This window comes from Phodopus roborovskii, unplaced genomic scaffold (assembly GCF_943737965.1).
Source record: "Phodopus roborovskii unplaced genomic scaffold, PHOROB, whole genome shotgun sequence".
Taxonomy (NCBI): Eukaryota; Metazoa; Chordata; class Mammalia; order Rodentia; family Cricetidae; genus Phodopus; species Phodopus roborovskii.
This window is the reverse complement of record NW_026126515.1, coordinates 9,535,723-9,557,884: the sequence shown is the minus strand read 5'-3', so window position 1 is coordinate 9,557,884 and position 22,162 is coordinate 9,535,723. Positions and strand designations below refer to the sequence as shown.

General features: G+C 39.1%; 1 protein-coding gene across 23 annotated transcripts in view; it reads right to left on the bottom strand.

The window, feature by feature from the left end:
- Nrxn3 (neurexin 3) overlaps positions 1-22,162 on the bottom strand; it is a 1,441,261-nt gene that overhangs the window by 999,581 nt on the left and 419,518 nt on the right. For all 23 annotated transcript variants that reach the window (XR_007835231.1, XR_007835232.1, XM_051196126.1 and 20 more), the window contains 2 exons: positions 12,717-13,155; positions 6,561-6,944 (listed from right to left, as the gene is read on the bottom strand). Coding sequence is in view for 21 of the 23 variants with exons in the window: in XM_051196126.1 (XP_051052083.1) it covers positions 6,561-6,944; positions 12,717-13,155 (823 nt within the window). In the remaining 2 variants the exon portion in view is untranslated. The remainder of the gene's footprint in view (positions 1-6,560; positions 6,945-12,716; positions 13,156-22,162) is intronic.

Sequence of the window (22,162 nt, the reverse complement as noted above, 5' to 3'; positions counted from 1 at the left end):
GTGATCTAACACTTAAAATCACACAGCATGAATATGTGTATAACCCAGTGCTAGAGATTATGGGCACATCAATATATTTCATGCACTGTTTCTTTTCCTTATTGATTTTGGAATTCAGATTTTGTGTACATGATGAGAATGACTTCTTAGTGTGTTGTGAAAAGAAATGGAACAGGAGCAAGGGACCATAAATTCTAATTACTCTAGCTCCAAAATAAAGCAGTATTAACTTCTCTGGGCTAAAATTCTCCACCTGCCAAAATGAGGATGAATCACAGATGACCCTAATTCAATCTACTCCCCATATTGCTTTCTGACTTCCTGATTTCCATGTGATATATGTATGACATTCACATGACACACTTCAGCCTCACTGTGACTTGTACCTCTGCCTTTCTAGGCAGAATCTACTGCTGGTATTGCTATTGTTCTTGCCACCCAGGAGAGCATGGCCAACAAGAGAGTTGACTGAAAATTAGTTCCTCAGTAAAGATGAGGGTAGATGATGATGCCATCTTCCCTTGTTGGAACAAGCCATTTAAGAGACCTAATACCTTTATTCTTGGGTTTGGGCACATGTATATTACAGATAAACAAATTTTCAGAGGCTTGGGAGAAGCATGCCCTGCCTACCTTAACTTCATGAATCTGTAAATTAATGCTCTTGAAATCACTTGAGCACAGTCAAATTTTTATTTCAGCATTTAACAAGATGGCCAAAATAAGGAAACATGAAATATGAAGCAGTTTCAAGTGGCCGGGAGTCTATAACCATCTAAGGCTATATGGATCAGGGTACCCTGCCCTTAACCATATGAACACAATAAGGTTGTATTGTTGTATTAACTGAATATATATATATATATATATATATATATATATATATATATATGTGTGTGTGTGTGTGTGTATATATGTATATGTATATACATATATATATAATATATATATATGTGTGTGATTTATATATATGTGTGTTCATACATATTCATGTGTGTGTATATAAATATATAACAGGAAGATAAATTTGAGGTTTCAATGATGTTCAGTGGGAAAAGGAGAACGCAGATTATTCTAATAGCTTAATTATATCTGTACATAAGAATAGCCAAACTCTTAAAACAGGGAAAGGACTAACTGATTTAAAAGTTAGTTAATTGTGTTCAAGCCCTGAGTGTTTTTTTTTCCCTGTTTCTCGGTACTTCATCTTCCAAAAATTATTTAATGTGTATCTAATTATTTAATAGCAATGATTCTCAATCTTCCTAATGCTGTGACCCTTTAATACAGTTCCTTGTGTTTTGGTGACCCACAACCAGAAAATTATTTTATTACTATTTCACAACTGTGGTTTTGCTACTGTTATATATGAACTGTAATATAAATATCTGATATGTGACCCCAAAGGGGTCACTATCCATAGGTAGAGAACCAAAATAGCATGTAAGTTTAAAACTATAAATGATCCACAACGGCCTCTGTCACTTTTTGTATTTTCCCTACACCTTAACTAAAGAGGGCTTTAAAGTTAAAGGAGCATTTCATTTAAACAACGCAAACAGCAAGTCTCAATTTTTGCTAGGAAAAAAATCTAATCCATCCTCCTGATTTAGACAGAAGGCTTGGACTTTTCACCTCTCTGAAGCACTTGAAAATTGAATACATCTTCCTTCTTGGGAATTGTTTTAGTCTACCATGTCCATTGCCCTAAATACAACTCCTCTGAACAAGGAGAAGGCCCTGTGATTCTGCAAAAACATGGTAATGGACAGAATGTGGAAGATACTGTATCAAGTGTTCCTACTCTTAGGGGAAAAAATCCTCAAAAAGAGAAAATGTTACAATATATTCATGTATTTGGGTAGCCTCTGTGTCAAAGAACTAAAAATTCCTGTTATTATCAAGCTCTTGACCTTGGTATCTCAATGAGATGGCTTGAGTTCATAAATGTCTCCTCTTGAGGGGCCATTCTAGCAGGTACATACATATGATCTGGCCTATTTATTCCAAGTAACTTTCCCATTGGACTGAGCAGACCACTGTGGTGACAAACAAACACAACAATATGAAATAGTCCTGTTCTTATTTTATGCAAAATGAAAACTGTGAATCAGCAAGTTTAGAACTGAGAGGTAAGAGAATCTCAGTCACAGTGACCTGGGGTCCCTAGAGATGTTCTGCTTTCCTTTCTAAGATCATCATTTGACTGACACTTTTCCATATAGCCATTCTGTGAAAGCCCACTTCCTTGATGTCATGGTTCTGGAGATTTCAAGAAAAGCAAATTCTTTAATCAGGAAGTATAATGTGTTCATTTCATCAGTAAATAACTGAGTTGTAGAACAAGGGAGTCTATGTCATCTTGCTAATGAATAACAGAAGCATTACACAATTCCAGGTCTGTTTGACTCTAAAGATCTTCTCTTTAATCATGAGGTCATTTTGCCTCCGAACACTGTGCCATCTTATTTTTCTTATAAGTATGAACTTCCCCCCCAATAAACCCCATATATATTTAAACAAAGCTATTTAAAGATGAACATAGAAAGTGCAACAGACTCAGATTTAGCTTGATGGTCCACTATGGAACTGAATTCTCATACTTGCCTTACCAGAATTCTCACCAACTGAGCTCACCGGTTAACCACAATGAAAGGGAGACTGCCTTATATTAATGAAGGTCAAGAATCCATAGCTTTCCAAGAGAGGACAATTCCAGGACAGAATAAGATAGATTCAGTGATATATATATATATATATATATATATATATATATATATATATTAATATCCACTATTAATACATTATAGGGGCCAGCTAAATGGCTCACTGAATAAAAGCACTGGTGACTGAAGTTTAGTCCCCAGAAACTACCTGGGAAGAAGAGAACCAATTCACACAAGATTGCCTCAAATCTCATCCCATCACTCACACACATACACACACAAATAAATAAACGTTAAAAAGATATCATAGGACTTCATAGAACATGTCATCTTCCCAATTTTCAATTTAACTGATTACAATTAAGTAGCTCCTACTAGCTTTTGTTTTTAGGTTCCAAATATGGCTCCAACCTCATTATGGATAGAACACCAAAAAGGCCAATAACAATAATGATGGAAATCACTATCTATATATTTTTAAAATAGTGGCAAGCCATGCCACAGAAACAAAGGTAGTCCAGTTTAACTAAGTAGAAAGCTACCCCAGAAAATTACCTTAGTCTCCATCCTTACATATTTCCTAGTTCCCTTGCTTTATTCTGTTATTTATGGAGGGCAACATTGATGTAGAAGCGACCATTAGGCCAATATAATTTAGATGATTGGCAATTTTCATCCAGTGTCATACCTGAGCCATGCCCAACCCTGAATTGAAGTTTCCATTACCACACTCCTGCCTCCTCAATTTATTCCCATTGGCTCCTACTAATATCACTGTTCTCACTGTGAGATAATTGATATAAATGAGCCAGAGATTTAAATGCTCAGAAGGGCACAGCATCTTGATAATATTCTTAGTCTTATTATAGCAGTACAAATGGTTAAGATTAGAGATTCCAGAAAAAAATTAGAGAAATATGAGAGAAGGCTACTTGTGATATTATGGTTGATGGGGAAATATTTCTTAACCCAAAGGGACATATGGTCCTGTACAAAGAGAATGTGAAACACTCTTGCTTAAATATTACTTGTCAGAAATGCCTGTAGATTCTGAAGATCTGAAGTGGAAAACACCACACTTCTGTTAAAAATAGGAACAAGAAAATTCAAGAACTTTTGGACATTATTCTTCCAATTACCAGTTTCCCCACATAAAAGTGGCCACTCTAACTATCTGTCCTAAAATGTCCCACATCTACCACACATTAAACACATCAGACATTACCATTTGCTCCTTTCAGATGGCCATATACGAGTCCCCTGAGCTGTGCTATTTTTATTGGTCACAGTGTCTAGGTATAGGCCTCAAAAATGTATACAAAGTGAAGAAAAAATACTCAAAAGTCTCCAGCGAGGAATCAGTATCAATGAGGGAAAGACAATGTCATTGGAAAGCTCTATTATATTCACTAACAGTGCAGTCCCATCATTTTTCTAACTACAATGATTCATTCTGAACATGGTGCCAGGAACAGTACAGGGGCAAAAAACAATTAGTGGGGGGAAAATACAATCAGTACAAGCGTCTGGGACTTTGAAAGATATATAGATCAAATGTCTTAAATTTGCTAAGCTTCCTCTCATTTGGCCAAAATGGATGGCTCTTGGCTGCACTGTACCAAGAATAATTGTCCCTCATATATCCCCAATCAGCTGCCTTTTAATGACTAGTCAAAAGTGACAATGTAAAAGATGCAGTGACTTTCACTGTACTTGGCCAGTTTTGGACCATCTCCCACTGATTTGCCCTTGGAATAGGTGAGCTCATAAACACCTTGCACAGCTGGTTACGGTCACTGCTTCCTGCCTCCACACCACAAGGCCTGTGAGTTACAAGAGGAAGAAATGAGACATCTGAGGTAGTCTTCTGTTCTTACATTGCTTTTACAGACAGTGTTATATCATCAATACTTTGGCTTACATCAAATCAGTCTCTTACATCCCAAAGGTCAAATGACTGCTCCACCTCTCCAAACCAGCACCAGGGTAGGCTAACCTACAAAGACATTTGGAAAGAGTCCGGGCACTTGACAGACTTAGCAACCCCATGTGGCCTATTTCCATTCCAGATGGCTGCCTCCTCATCTTAGTTCATATCATGGTTGTTGCTGCTTTGAAAATGCAGTGGGTTTGAATTTAAATTTAAATTCTAAAGCTACAAGAATGCTCTCTTTTTCTCCTTCACTATAAAGTCCTGTGTCTTGTTTTGGTATGATTGTAGGGAAGACTTGCAGTTCTCTTGAAAATGGGTTTCTGAAATGTGGAGAGCCTTTAGTATGTATGAGTGATTGGTTTATAATTGGTTATTAGTATCAGCATCATCAAAGGAATGGTACAGAGAGAGCTGGGGGAACGTAGGAAGTCTTCTTATTCTCTTGATGTTACACTGTGGAACTCACAAGAAACACTCTCTGAAAGCAAATGCTTAACACCACTCCAACCCTTCCCAGTGTCTCTCCCATCATCACAGTTCCAATCCCAGGAGCTTGATTTCTGTTGATCTTCAGCAATGAAGCCACACAGATATGTCTTCCAGTTATTTATTCTGTATCTCTCAATGTCTTCCTCCTCTGGCTTCTAGCAGAACACACACTGATATCTTCTCCTTCTTTTGTAACAGCCTGCACTGTTTAGTCAAATGAGTGATAAATTCCCCTAGAACAGATTCTAGATCCTAGCATCAAAACTGTAGGACTGAGGTCCTGCGAATTATTCAAGAATTCGTTAAAGTGACCTTTCATTGAAAGGGGGTGATTACAATCTATAGCCAGCATGATTTTGTGTGCCCCATTATAAAAATAGAGCAGCATGCCACCTGGACATGGCTTTCAAACAAGAATCTCCTAGTCTTGCTGACATTTCTTTTGTTAACTTTCACATCTTCTTTTTCTGCACAAACTATGTTTAGAGTAAATGGAAAATGTTTATGTTGTGCATGGAGAGGAAATCCATGGCACACTGCCTATTGTGTCAGGTCAGATGTTGTGCATGGAGAGGAAATCCATGGCACACTGCCTAGTCTGTCAGGTCAGCTTTCGCCTCTACGCCATTTCCTTACAACTTTGTTTAGAAGAAGAGAAAGCATCAAACACATGTTCCCCCTCTGTCCAGATTTCACGTCTACCTTCAGCTTTAAATCACACTCCTTCCTACCACCTTTTTGCATCGACTCTTCCAACCTGCTTCTTTACAGAAATACTGTGTGAAATCCTGCAGTATGATAGGTCTCTTCAATCCTCTGCACCTTCTCTTTGATGAAGTTCATGCTAATAACTAACTACAGAGCAATCACGAACAGGTACTAAATGCTCTCCACATTTCTGGAACCCATTAACTCAATCATCATCAACATCTGATGAGATAGGTTTCTGGTTGCCTGTCTTTTACAAATGAGTAAATCAAGCAACAGAGATATTGCTTTGGTGAAGCTCATATGACGATGTCAGGGCCCAAATTCTTACCCCAACTGGTTCGAGAGATCACCATGTTTGTAAGTAGTTGTTTAATGCTAACAAGCAGCTCCATGAAGATGGAGATAGACACATTTTGTTCCATATTTTGCTTTTGTAGACCAACCCAGGAGTCAGCCTGCAGGAACCACTAAGAAAGCATAAGTTCAAGGGAAAAAAACAGTCGGGTACTTCTAGAACTTTCACAATCCATAGACGATATTTAAAGTGTATGGTGTCCATGGGGATATTCATTATAAAGCTCCCCTTCCTACAATCTAACTGAAAAACAATTGAAAAACAATTTAGCCATTCACCACTAGAAAGGATGAGATGCAGAAACCACAAGATCCAACATTGTTGTTTGGAAGCAGAAAATCGCAGGGTGAGCAAAGATGTCCCTAGGCCATGTAAGGCTCCACTCAGACCCGGAAATGCCACTCACCTCTCTCACAGGTTCTTCCCCAGTAGCCGGTGCCCGTACAGTCACAGATGAAGCGGTTCCAGCCGTCCTTGCACACAGCATTGTTCTTGCAGGGGTAGCTGTCACACTGCTTGGCGCTCATGCGTGAACAGGAGGACTTGACGCCTGCCGCGTTCTGCATCTCCGCCAGCTGCCGAATGTTCTTGCTGCGCCCATCAATGAACAGGTCACGGATGCAGCCCACATAACCATAGTTGAGCATGGCAGTCCAGAGCTCCGTGGGGAGAATGAGACCAGCTCGGTTCTCTGGCAGTCCGCCCAGATACATGTCCCCCTCCAGGTCCAAGATTTCACTCTCACCGCTGGCGGTAAATGGCGTGCGCCTGCTGTTCACAGATATGGTACCTGGAGTGGGAGACAGGCGCAAAATTGAGTGAAGGACTGTATTGCATGTCAGTGAGCTTGTGGAACTGCTTAAAGGAAAGCATCTCCTTGGGTGAGTGGGAAGATCAGCATTGCCTTGTGAGAGCAAACTGCAATTGGAAATATGGCTGCAAACTGGTGGAAGGAACCATTTGTTTCCAGTCCCTGAAACTAGGATAACCTGGGCAATAGGAGGACTTGGGAAGAAACTGTGTAATTCCCATACATCTTTTCTCTCTATAACCCTATTTGCTGAGAGATAAGATACACAATGGGGCAAGAGAAGTTTAAATCCCAGCTCTGCCAACTACCAGATTTATGGCCTTGAAAAGAAACTCCAACTATCATTTCCAAAGGGGAAAAATAATTATCTTCAAATAACAGGCTGCTGTGATGATCAAAGAAATGCGTATGTGTAGCATGCTTACAGCAAAGCCCAGAATGGGCTTTGTAGTGCCTATGTATTCTTCAGGGTTCATAACTGCCCAAAGGATTGAGCATTTTCTTTTGTCTATCCATGGATACCCTGTGGACTGTGCATTAGCTGCCCAATCTGTCAACCAAAATTTTGGGCATTGCCTTTAACTGTGTTTTTGTTATTGCTGTTTTGGCATGTGTGCTCGTTTTAGTTTTAGACAGAAGCTCACCATGTAGCCCTACCTTGCCTGGTACTTGATATGAAAACTAAACTGGGCTTGAACTTACAGCCATCTTCTTTTCTTTGATTTCTGGGTGCTGGAATTACAAGCATAACACCAACACCTGGATAGAATGTGTTTCTTCATGCATTATTAAATGCACAGTGGATACTTTTCTTACCCTGGCAATAGTTTCAAGCCCAGTGCTAGGTTTTAATCCTCCCCTTTCTGGACTTATTTCCCAAAGCATAGAGGCATAAGATCAACAGATAAATCTAAGAATATTAGCTAATAGCAGATGTTGTAAAAAATAGCCAAATGAATGCCATGAGGTTAGTTAATAGGATCTACTTTAAAGTGTATAGTCAGTGGAGGCATTGCCATATGAAGAACAGTTAAGCCAGAAAGTTGAAAAAGATCCATCTCTGAAAATTTCAAGGGAAAGAACATGCCTGCCAGAGAGAGAGGCACTTAAAGTGTGTCAATGGATCAAACCTGACAACCTCAGTCTGATCCCTGGAATCCAGGAAAAGTTAGAAGGAAAGAATGAGCTCTGCAAAATCGTCCTCCAACATCCATATGTACTCCATAGCATACCTGCATGCACACACTATTATTATTGTTATTAATTTATTACTATTTAAAAACCCTGATGGCATGAAGAAGTTTGTTCACAATCAAAAAGGAAAGAAGTAGTGAGAAAGATAAGATCAGGCTACATGGTGATGGTGCACACCTTTAACCCCAGCACTTGGGAGGCAGAGGCAGGCAGATCTCTGTGAGTTCAAGACCAGCCTGGTATACAGAGCTAGTTCTAGGACAGTCAGGGCTACACAGAGAAATTCTGTCTTGAAAAACTGAACCAAAATAAATAAATAAATAACAAGAGATACAGGTTAAGTCCTGGGAAGGGCAAGATAATGGGTTCTGTTAAATGAGATTCTAGAAGCTGCAACCTAGTGCTTGGCCTGGGAAAACGAAAGAAGTACTTGGGTATTCAGTGACTTTTCTACCCTGTAATAGTCCCTCAGCACCTTCCAGCTCTGTTCCCTGAACTGTAAAATTAGGGGATGAACAAGATGGTATCTGAGCATCCTGCCAGAATTAGTTTTTTAGTATTCTTCTTGAAATGTTTTGTAGGTGGAGAGAGAAGTGGGCTGTGCCATCCATTAATCATCCTCTGCTCTGGCTCTCCTGTCTGGGCCTCAGTTATCTCAGCCAGTAAGCATTACAACATAAGGACTGAAGCAGATCAAAAGAGATTGTAATATGGTATGTGCTCCAAATTACAACAGGAGAACAGAATGGAAAGAACGTAAAGGGTCCTGGTGTGGAGCTGGGATGGATTGGGTCAGCAACCCTCCCTTCACTCTTTTTAGGAGTTGTGTCCCAGAGAAATATGCTTTACCTACTTAATTCTTAATATTTCAAAGACCCACACAACAAAATAATATACTGGTGGTCATTTTAAGCATTTTATGTACTTTTAAAATGTATAAGTGTTTTGAATCCATCTATATATGTGCACCACATGTATGCCTAGTACCTGCACAGGTCAGAAGAGGGCGTTAAATCCCTTGAAACTGATGGAAAGTTGAGAAACACCATGTGGATGTGGGACTCAAACCTGGGTCCTCAGCAAAAGCAGTAAATGCTGTTAACCCTGCTGAGCCATCTCTCCTACCTTTCATTTTATGCATTTAAAAACATTGATTGACTGACTCATTTTGTGTGTTGCACTCACATGTAAAGATTCAAATGTGAAACATTTTACTCTGCCAAGGAACCATGCTTTGTGTGCATTTTTAAGACTCCTCCCTCCAAAAAAAAAAAATGATGTAGGAGTCATTAAAATTCTGGCATGGGATAGGGGTGAGCTTTCAAGGCTCCTCCCTTGACTGAGGAGCTATTGCAGCTGAGGGCTGCTAAAGGATGGAGAATCATGTTTCTTTATAGATGTGGCTAATGATAGGTTTCCCAATATGGATGGCCCCAAACCCATGCACACACGATCAGCACTAATTTGACTTGGAGACTATTGAATACTTAATAATAATAATAATAATAATTAGTAATACAATAATAAGAGTTATCAGGGAAATAGATTGGTAAGCCATGGGGAATGGGCGTAGGGGGAAGACAGTAAGGGCATGGAAAAAATTAAAATTCATTTTATATAATATGAAATATTCAAAAAATAAATAAAATTGTTATTCTAAACAAGGAAGAAGTCGAGATTTGTGTCTCATAATTTCTTCTCTTATACAAGTTTCCTTAGCTCTTCATACTGGGCTAATGTGATCAATTAGTGGGATAATGTGATTTGAGTGGGAAACATCCCAAATACACTCATGTGTTTGAACAATTAGTCCCCAGCTAATTCTCTGGAAGGTTGTGGAAGCTTTAGGAGGCAGATCGTTTCTGGAAGAAAGGTGGTCTGGAAAGGAAGGGTGGTCACTAAAGACAGGCCTTGAGACTTGAAGGCCTGGCCTAACTGCCTGTTAGGCAGCAGGTGAAAGGCCAGCCTCTTGTTCCTGTCACCATGTTTGCTTTGTCTAATGTATATCTTCCCTGTCATGATTGACTGTGTCCCTCTGGAGCAGTAAATACAAAAAATTCATTTCTCCTTCAAGTTGCTTTAGTCAGGGTATTTTATAGTAGCAACAGAAAAGTAATTGAAATAAGAAACATATAGATTGCCAAGTATGGACAGTATGAGAAGCAATTAGAAATTTGGAACTTGGAATGTATACCATGGGAAGCCTATGCTCATAATATATGGCTGAACACATTTTTAATGCACTTATTGGCTTCTAAGACTCATTGGCTCCACTGAGGGGTGATGATAAAATGTTTTCTTGATCATCTTTCACTTGGAAAAAAATACTAGAAAATATCTTCACAAAGAAATGAAGATTCATAGATCATGATGAAAAGTAATATTTCCTGAACTAATTGTTTACCTAATAAATTGTATAGGCTTTGATCAATCATCAGTCAATCAGCAGCACTTCTTCAAGACTGACCAGATGTAGCTTACACATATGAAATTAAAGGCTCCAGAAATTCAAATTTATTTCCAGAAATAAATCCCCTGATAGTTCTAAAAATGCAAACCAGGACAGCTATACTATTGAACGGGATAATTTTATGTCAACTTGACACAAGCTAAAGTCATCTGAGAGGAGGGAACATCAGTTGAGAAAATGCCTTCATAGGATCAGGCTGTAAGCCTGTAGGGCATTTTCTTAATTAGTGATTGATGGGAGAAGTTCCAACCTCTTGTGGGTGGTGACTTCCCTGATCACACGGTCTTGGTCTTGAGTCCTTCTATAAGAAATCAGGCTAAACACACCGTGAGGACTATGCCAGTTAACAGCATCCTTCCATGCCCTGTGTCAAAGTTTCTGCCACCAGATTCCTGCCCTGTTTGAGTTTCTGCCCTCAATGAAATGGAATTGTGAGTAAAACAAACCCTTTCCTCCCCAAGTTGCCATTGCCATGATGTTTCATCACAACAATAGTAATCCTAAAAAGTACAACTAGAAAAGGCAATTTGCAATGGGAATAACCAAAATAAATACATGCCGTCTTTCTGTATACTAGCTTTCTTGGAACACCTGTGTGTCACTGCTAAGTCATAGCAAGGACATAGTTAAGCACACATAAAACTCTTCAAGCATAGCACATGTTGACACATTGTCTTAATCAACAACAGTGTTTTATAGAGAACTCTGAGACAGTGTTCTAGTGCTGCCCCAGATGGCATGTTATTGATAAACTTAAGAGAGAAATTTAACCACTAGATAAATTAATTTTTTTGTGTTTTTCTTTAAAAACATCGCAAACTGTTCATTCTTGTTCAGCAGGCACATTTAATTTGAAGCCTCTTAGTTCTGATCAGAGTTTTAGACAATCAATAGAGAAACCTACTGTTCAGTAAAACATCTAAGGCCACAATCTGCCACTGACTACATTCTGCATAGACCCCATCCAGATCTTCCCGAGGGCAGGGCCACTCATCTCTGCCACCCTCCTAGCTGGAAAATTACACAGAAAAGTTGGCATTCCATGGAAACACAGCCATTTCTGGTTTCAATTTTTTTTTGCAGGGAAGTGGGGTGGGGATGGAAGACCTCTTGCTTTGTAATATTAGTCAAGGGGACCTAGACATAAAATCTCCCAAATTAAGACTCATCTGTGTTCACTGAAGTAATCCATACAACTATAGCAAATGAAGCTAAAACCCATCTTGTATATGTGCTACCCAGATGAGGAATCAGGAAATGAGCCTGAAATCCAGATTCCATACCAGTCCTCTTGGGGGAACACCCCTACTGATAACATAGAATATGACCATCATTGCCAGAGGGTCCTTAGAAATCCAGGCTGACTATTCAGGCATTCAACAGCACAGATTTTCTATTGCTGCCTACTCCCAACACTCTTTTTTGTTAGTCTTCCAGAGTAGCTATGTACTGCCTGGGGCTAGTTTGTTTGATCTGCAGCTACAGAAACAAACAAAGCCATTTAAACCAAATGTAAAAGGTTATGAAGAGGAATGGGGAGTTAGTGAGGTCTGAGCAGGAGTGAAATACAGGCTTTCAAACCAAAGGAAGGCTTTAAATTGAACATGACTTCAGGAAAAATCAATTTGCTGTTTCATTTCTTGTCATAATTCCTCCTTGCAACATGACTGTTGCCAATTATTGAAGGGCTATCATTGTATAAACTCTTGCAATGGAGCTTATCCCAGAGAGTAATCACATAATATAAATGTCTGTGATGTCATAGTCAGTTTCCATAGTGTTAAATGAGAGGAGGAGAAAGAGTAGGGGAATGTCATTCCATGACAGTCCCTGCGGTAGCAACAGAAATGCCACATATAAAGTCATTCATGATGCAAGGGTCTTAGCACTATCATTAAAACCATTGGGCAGAATGATAGAGAAGCTAACAGTGCTAGTGGTCCACAAGACAGGCATCTAATCCATAACATCTCATTTTATAACAGCTATTAGAGAGAGTAGTGGGGGATCTCTAAGCATGCAAGTGATTATTATAGTAAATACGTAAAGTCTGCTTTCATCTAGTCTGAGTCCTAAGCCTTCTTTACCTGATCTGCCATCACGCTGAATGTCCACATGGTACCATTCCCCATCATTGGCTTTCTTCTGAGTGGCCTTCACTTTGATGGTGCCTGAGCCCATATCAAGTAGCAAATATAGGTTGCCATCGAGAAGTTCCACAGCAAAGAAGTCAACTTTTGTGTTCTTTTGGCTCCGGACATCTTTTCTTTCTTGGGGTTTCCCATGAGTGAAGAGAATCAGGCCATTGGGCTCAGTGGTGCGAAAGTCAAAGGAGATGGAACCCATGCGTTTGGTGTTCCACTTGGGCAAGCTGATGTAAGCCTCTGGGGTTTCGAAGTTGATGGGATCCAGTGTGGCCACATTTTCACATTTGAACACAACTTCACCATAAATTTTCATCTTGGTGTCCCCAATCCGGGCCAAGCGAGACAGCTCTAGACGGATGTCATTATTCTTATAAACAACCTGTCAAAAGCCAAAGGAAAGTGCCATATGAATCAATCTTGCAAACAGTATCAATCCATCACTCATTGGACATCCAGGAAAAGGGTCTGAAGCATCTTCAGTACATAATGGTCTGAAACAACATGTGAAACAAAAGACTCATCAAAAAAAAAATCACTCCAAGAGATGTCTGAGGCATCTACAAGCTCAGAATGAGTCTCTACATTGCCACTGTGTGCCTTCTGTCTTTTTCCTTGTAACCAGTTTCTGTATGTCCTAAAATTATTAGCATGAATTTATGAGCAAAATTCAAGAGACGCTGAGTTATGCAGGTACAAAATACAAATATATTTACTAAAATATCCTTGGTAAAAGGTCACTGACAACTTTAATGCCCATCAATAACAGATTACACAACTCTATAATGGAATACAATGCTGTCTTTTAAAATTAAGTATTGCCTCTGATTTTTATGAATCTTTCCAAGTCATTTTGTTAAGTGAAGTTAGAAGTAGGACAAGTGATAATTACCTAACCATTGTATGAAAATTGAGAGTCACATAAACATAGGTTTGTAGAAGTATAAAGTATGTTTGTAATATTCAGGACTTGGAGAGTTACATTTTCACAATAGCCTCATGTTTTGTTTGATTATTTAGAAATGTATGGATATATTGCCTTTAAGGGTGATTGATTGAGGCTCTTCACTGGATAAAGTGCTTGCCACACAAGTGTAAAGATCCTAGTTTGAATCTTAGCTTCCACTTACAGCTGGCTGTGATAGTGTATATTTGGATTCCAAGGCAGAGACAGCAGAAACCTTTGAATTCCATGAACTGGGTAACCTGACATACACATCATCAAAAAGGAGACTGAGTCTTAGCCTAGGTGGAAGTTGAAGATCAGTGTCTGAGGTTGTCCTCTCATCTCCACACACATGTTGTGACATGAGAATGTCTTATTAATACATTTACACATGTCACAAACACACTCAAAGATTTTTTTAAATGAATGAGAGCTAGGTTAGGAGGAGGGTATGGGCTTCATTTTTATAATCACATTGAATATGTCCTTGATACAGAGGCAAAGGAAGATACCTCACTTTAGTCAGTTGGGGACATATACTTATATGAGAACTGAAATTTTAAAACAGTTTATACCAGAGATTAATTTGTCCTATAAGAGGTACATCAGGGATCTCTGTCTCTGTGTTCTTCCCCTACAGTCCACTTTCACATGGTCATGTGATGGGAGATGCCATTATGTATATATGTTTCTCATACTGGTTAATAATAAAGCACTGTTGGCCAATAGGAAAGGAAGATAGGAGGGACTAGGAGACAAGGAGGAAATAGGAAGTAGGAAGGAGGAGTCAAGATGGAGAGTCTGGAGAAAGCAGTATGCTGCCGGCTCCCCGGTAAGAGAAATACATAGGTCATCAGAAATGGGTTAATAATTAAGGCAGAGCTAGCCGATAAGAAACAAGTAACAGGGCCAACAGCATTGTATCAAATACAGAGTCTCTGTGCATTATTTGGGGCTGGCGCAGTGGCAGGACAAGACCGGGCGGCGGCAGGCAGAAAAACCATACTCGTTACAGTCATGGTCACAGCCTCAAATAGAGTGGGTGTGTGGGAGGGGAAAGTGAGAATGTCAACTAAAAATGAAAGAGTCTGCTATGACTTTTCAAACTTGAACTAACACAGAGATTAATCTAGATTCCTCAGAACTATTTACTCTTATTATATGACTCCCTATCGTGTGTGTGTGTGTGTGTGTGTGTGTGTGTGTGTGTGTGTGTGTGTGGTCTTGTGCATAAGTACAAGTGCGTATGTGTCACCACATGCATATGGAGGGTAGAAGACACCTACAGGCACTGGTCCTCATTTTCCAACTTAATTGAAACAAGACCTCCTCTTTATTGCTGTTTATCAGGTCTGTCTCTGTTTTTATCTCACCTAAGGTATATGGTGATTACATATACACACCACTGTTTCTAGGTTTATATGTGGGTTTGGGGGAGTCTGGACTCAGGTCCACACACTTTCGTAGCAAAGATTTTATCTGCTGAGTGATCTCTCTAGCTCCAGAGATGACTTTTTTCATGTAGTATTTCAGTGGTCCAATTTTTGAATGGCATCACATCCATAAAATAATACCAATCATGACAAATGGCGAAGGTATGCAACTTCGGACAATTTCTGTCTATTTCCTGTTTATCAATGGGAGTTGAAGAGAAAACTGATTTGGGAAGAAGAAAGACTTAAGAGATGTAAAGCACTTAGAGATGTCATGCAGGAAGTGTACGAAAGTCACAGCTATTTGGGGGGGGGAGTTGGTTGTGGAAGTTACTGTTAATCTTATATCATCTTCTGCACATACCTGTCTAATTTTCACTTTCAATAAAGCAACAAGGCTTTGGAGCCAAAATCAGCTTCATTGTCCATTCTATTGCAGTGAGAAAACATTAATTGAATGTATCATTTTTATCCATATCATTTGTTCTGTAACATCCAACTACTGACTGTTTCTCTCCTCTAACCTGTCACCAGGAAATAATCAGGCACAGCTCTTGACTTTAAACAAATACAGCCAATGTGATCTGCAACTATGACAAAGCATTGGAAATTCTTCACCTATTATGTAACCTTGACAGTAGATCTAACCATAGTCAGTACTATTGAGAATAGTAATGATTTTTAACACTTAAGAGATACCTAACACCAAGGTCTATAGTAAAGTATTATCATCTACCATCCCACCAGACACTACCCATTTGGCAAACCTGGAATCATTCCTTAATTTTGTAGACACAGAAGATAGCTAAAAACTAGCTCAGAGGCATAATACTGCTACATGTAGAGCAGAACTCAGATTCAAGCATTTATTCCAGAGTTCATAGGCAGCACTGCCCACATATTTACTGGTACTGCCACCTGCACCCAGAAAGCTTCTTATTGATATTGTAGAAAGTCAGATATGATCAGCTTCCTAGTTCAAAAGCTGAATTTCTTATTTTAGTTCCACCAGAGTGGCCATGAACAGAGAATAATATACAGCAGGATCCTCAGGCAACCACTCAAATGAACACATCATAAAAGAAACAATCACAGTTTGATTGGCAGTGTCTCCTTTCTTATCCCCACTATAATGCCCTAGCATGTGTGGTCTCTTTATGGAAACCAAGCTCTGCTTTGCTCTGTATCTGAATAAAATACCTTTGGCTTTTCTCCTTGTAAAAGCTATTAGTGGGAAGCAATAACTCACCCAAAAGAGAAAGAGGAGGCTTGGCCCCCTGAACAATAAATAGAAAGCTCAAGCAGCTGTTCTCACAGGGATCCAAGACAGAAAGTTAAAAGCCAAATGTCTTTTAAATGAATATGAAGACCAATTCTTCCATGGGAAGAAAGCATTGTTGAGCCCTGGATTGACAATGATAAGCAGAAGGCAGATTTCTGAAGAAATGGTCAGGAAAATCAGGGGCAGAAGGTGGTTGGTGATAACTTGACTTCTGTCAAAGCCTCTTGGTATGCAAGCTCTCTATCATAAGCTCAAAATTGCTTCTCTGTGTATGTAGCATTTCTTCAATGGTGAAAAAAACAAACAGTATCTTCCCTTGCTGACAGTAAAGTATTCTTTCTGAATCTTAATTGTATTCATCTCCTCAATCCATACCTTCACAATGACCTTTGTTATTCCTAGTTAATGTCATGAAGACATTGAATGTCATACATTGTCTAACACAGCAACTTCTCAACTGGCACAAAAATCTAGAGAAAAGTATCTAGAGAAAAGTAATGCTACATCTTGATTGCAGCAGTGTTGGAACTCTACTGGAAACAAGTGGCTCCAAAGTGAGATTCCACAGAATAGCTGCTACTAAGAAGAAAGGGATAGGTGGGCAAATATCTTGCAGCCCTGAGACACTCAACTGACTAGCTCTACTGCTGTCATCATCCCTTCCCCTCCTAAATACTCAAAGCAGAACCATGCCATAGCTTGGCAGAAAAATACTGATGCCTTGGTTGAGTGTACTGGGGCATGAAACAGGAAGCCTGGCCAGACCTTTGTCCAAGGTGAATTAACATTGGTATAGGGTTCTGGAAAATCTGGTTCTCATTAAACAAATGTCTCCAACTGATGGACTGAACTACGCAAGTGGCATCAAGTGACAGAAAGCAGCCTTGGTTGACAAGCTGTCCTGGCAAGAAGCAATTAAAAATAAGTAGAAATGGTGCCCCATGGGGGAAGATGTCACACAGCAGAGAAGCAGAGTATAAGAATGACAAGTGGGTCTTAACTGCCCCACCCATGGATTTGCAAAGGCTACTGTTTACACTTATAACTCATGTTTAGGAGAAAAGCTGGGGAAAGAATTAATAACAAAGGTTTAAGACAAGGTCTCTTTGAACAAATATACTTGTTTCCCTCTATGACCATTAGACAGATGCATATAGATAAACTATGGGTGTGAAAGCAATATAATAATAGTAGTTACCCCCTATGGAGAGTCTATAGTGTGTCAGCCTCTTTGAAAAACACTGGTATACACTGCTATATGTTGTCTATAATATGTAGCTGAAAATATTGATATTAGTCCCATATTGCTGACAGATGCTGAGGAAGATAGATGCTAGATGAAAGTCACATAGCCAAGGAAGATTATAGCCAGGACTTGACTCTCCAACTCTCTTCTTCCACTGGGGCAAGGATATGCTCCAGGAATGGTCAATTTTAGACTCTTTACTAGGCCAAATTTATACATAAAGCAGAAATCCCTCAGTAGTATATAAAATTTATCTTGACACCCAAAGTTCCTTGTACCTATCAGGATCCCTCTCAAGCAGGTCTGTCAGGGTCATCTTGGAAACTTTTGCTATGGATCTTGTATTAGTAAGGCTCTATCTTTGCTCATCTGTCTCTTGGACTGCTGTTTTCTCTCTCTTCTCCCAAGTGTGGAAATAGCACTCCTCCCCTGTGACCTCCATCCAAAGTCAACCCACACCTTTCTACCTAAGCTGATCTCACCATTTAAAAAATCAAAACCCTTATATTGCCAGTAAGTGATGAAGATTTTTGCCCTACTGCCTCATATCTTTATCTGTGCATGCTGAATTTTAAAATTAAATTATTTCATGATTATTGAGTTGTAAGGCAGGTATTTAAGAATTCACCATGCTGGGTGATGGTGGTCCACATGTGGGACAAGTTCAGTAAGCTCACCCAGTCAGTATTAAGATCATTTATAGGTGTGTATGTGACTTAGCCACTGAGCGCCACTGTGTTGATCCAGGTCTTTGGAGGGTGTTTGAAAGTGTGGTCATTAAAGACATTCAGAGGCATTAAGAGGTACAAATTTGGTACTGGAGAAGCAACCCTCAGGGTACCTTAATCGGAGCAATGCTAACTACAAATATCAATACAGTGTTTCTGCTTCATTTCTACATGTGGAGCCTCTAAGAACCTAAAACAAAGGCATTTTATCCACCATCCCAATTTAGTCCTTTGAGAATAGATAATAGCAGTATGAGCTTTTAGACTCTAGCTTCCAGAATGCCACAGCTTTTAGAAAAAGCTAATGTCATCATTACATGACACTCCTCAGGGTCAAGAAACAAATAAGAAGAACTGCAGAAGAGTCCTGGTTTTGGGGTCTCCACAGAATCATAGAGCCTACTATCTCTGCCACTTTTCCTTCTGTGCCATGGCAATTGATGATTCGGGTCAGCCGTGATTTCTCCTTACACTGAATAATAGCCTTCTCCTCATCTGTCACTTAAAACAATTAGCTTTGTTACTATAAAATAAGTTCAGTCTGATCGTCTCAATAAATCTCAAATACGTTATAAGCAAAACTGCAAATTACCAAACATATACACTATAACTTTTAGAGTCTGATGCTCAATAAATCCCCATACCTTTACTAAATTATATACTAGACTCAAGTGGCAGCATAGGGCCATTGGGATCATTGACTAAGGAGTCCCTTTAGCATTGAACAAAGCATGTGACTTGACTCAGACTAGAGACAAGGGATAATATAGATGGCAAATTCTACCTTAAAGGACTATAAGAAATACATGAGATAATATTATTCTATATGAAATTATCTGCCATAGTTCCTGCTCCTACGTGAGTAAATGTTATTTTCTGTGAAAAGTAATAAATTAAATCAACAGACAGGCTAACATGGCATGGAGTCATTAGAAGAAAGATCATTGTCACAGGGTGAGTTTTAAATGTATTGTCAGACCCAAAGGCAGAGTTACAGCTAATGATACACTTGGATTAACAAGCTTCTGAATTAAATATTTGTGTATAAAATAAATTATATATATTAATCATTTACCGTGATATTTATGGCATGTCATATGATACATACATGGTGGCCTCTCTCTCTCTCATACACAGACTTAACATCATTTTCTATCACATTGTACTAACTAACCAAACTCTGACAGTGAAGTCCAAGCACAAATGTGGCAGCAGATGGTCCTCTTAGCTTCCAAAGTCAGAAGAACCCAAAATTTGGCATGGCCAAGATCACATCTGCAACTACAGTCTTGCTAACAGGGGTCAATAAACTCCCTCTGCCTGCTGAGAAGCAGTTGACATCCAACCTGGTGCTCAAAATCCCAGCTGCTACATACTGTAGTGCGTGCTATTTACATGCTTTAGATTTTGAGACCATTGGCCAGAATTTTCCAAAGATTAAAATAATAGATAAATAAAAAACAAACACCAAAACCATAAAAAGGGGAATGAAAACTGAGTTTCAGACATACAAGCAGGAGCCAGAAAAAAAAAAATCTCAGTTCTAGAGATCAAAATAAAAGGTCAAAAAGATTCCAGCTAAACTTGAAATCAGAAGAATACTGTTGACAAGTAACTAAATATCTTTTAAATGTTTTGTGACCTAGTAGGCTATAGATCAAATGAAACACATCTACAAGTCGAGTCCAAGTAGGACCCACCCACCAGCCTGTGAACTCTGATCTAAGGTACTATCTGTGAGAGTTTGGCTAGGAAAAGGTAAAAGGGATATAGGGAAAACTGTAATGACAGACAAGCGGATGTTGAATAGCAAAGTACTAATACCAATGCCATTCTGAATAAAGTTACCCAGACATGTGGGCCAGTGTGCACAGAAAAGGAGAAGAGACAGGGACAGAGAGAGAGAGAGAGAGAGAGAGAGAGAGAGAGAGAGAGAGAGAGAGAGGGAGGGAAGGAGAGAGAGAGAGAACTGTGAATCAGGCTTCATGGATCTACCCCCATGGACCAAAGAACTACAATGTCAGCAGAAATGACTCACTATGCAAATCAACGCTATATGTATTCCAGTTACATGTAGGCTTACACATTTATTTGCCTGATCGGGTCACAATGGCACAGAAAACCCATTTCTTTGATCCACATTAGCAAAGATAATCCTCTAACTCCATACTGGAGAATGGTATTCCTTAGTAACGGATGTCATTACATTCTACTTTATCTTTTCCATTTGACATGGAGGAAGCTTTGGAACTCTTTTCAAAGAAATCCTCATGAAATTAAGAGGAACTATTCTCTACATTTATCATCTAAGAAAAAGTCCAACTTAATAAAATTGTCCTCCAATATTAAAGTACTACAAAGAATACAATCCATTCAAAGGTTTTAAGGAACCTTTAGACCTTTAGCTCTTGACCATGGAGGATACAAAGAGCACAAGAACAGCCATCGTCAATAGGATGGGGGATGCTTAGAATGGAGATATTTTCAGAAGCAGAATTGCAGTGAGATATATTTGTCTCTCTGATTGATGCTCAAGGGCATGCGATTAGAAACTTGATGCAAACTGGATCTCCCCTATATTTTCTAGTAGTGACACTGTTAAAACCTTATATCGTGAGATTTATAAACAGAAACAGTGCATTCCTGATAGGATAATCAGTGCACCCTCAAGAATTAGTAAAATCCCTGGTACATAGTAGAGAGTCACTATACATCTACTTTCATGTCTTGTCTTTTCCTATGCACTAAGTAGGCATACATACCCAATGAATGCCTGCATTCTCTTTCTACCTTAGAATATTTCATGAGTGCACAGGCCAGACTGAGTAGAAGTTTCATGTCACAGGGCAGAGAAACTAAAATCAGATGAGTAGGTGGTAACTGATTTTCAAAGGCTCTAAAAATACTTAAATTATGCAATTGATGATAAAAGAGGGGCCTATTAGAGCATAAAGGAAGTCTTCCGCAGTTTGATTAGAAAGGTGACAGAATTGAAATGGTGGCTTCCGGAATTACAAGGAATATACTATGTTATTTTTATTTCAAAGTCTAGAAATGTCTCCAATCACCATAGTTAAAAAAAAAACTTTCCAATCGTTCCTTGCCAATTTCAGATTAAATGAAGATTTTTTTTAACTTTATATAGAAGACCCTGCCTCTCTAGTTCCCACTTCATTGTCATATCAACTATGCATTTCTTCCAACTCATTATCACAGAGATTGATCTTACTTGGTTTTTCTGGATAATTGCTATTGGCCATATGATTCATGGCTTAAGTAACCCATCCTTGAGAACTTTCCAGTGTCCTTATTTATTACAAGGCCTCTGGCAGTCCAGCTCCCTTCCCAGCAGCCCAATGGCTCCATGTAATAACTGCTGTTGTCTGTCTCTCCTGGTAAGCTGACATTTTCACAAGCAGTGTAAATCATGCCTTTCCTTTCTATGTCTCCAAGCACTTGACAGAAAATACATATATACATGATGAAGTAGAGGTATATGGAGAGTAAAAAGAAACCAGTAAGGTCACCTGACTGCTTGCTAACACCTCTAAGATAGTGCTCACCACAATCAATAAAGAAACCTCTAGGTTCATTCTGCTAACAGTAAGTGATGAGATTGTAGAGCACTGAAGAATTGCAGGCAGGTAAAAGGTATCTTATGGGACCACTAAATATTTAGTTACATTTTCACCAGTGTACATACTGAGGAAATGTGCTATAAGGCTGGCTACCTATATGTAAATCTCTGTACTCT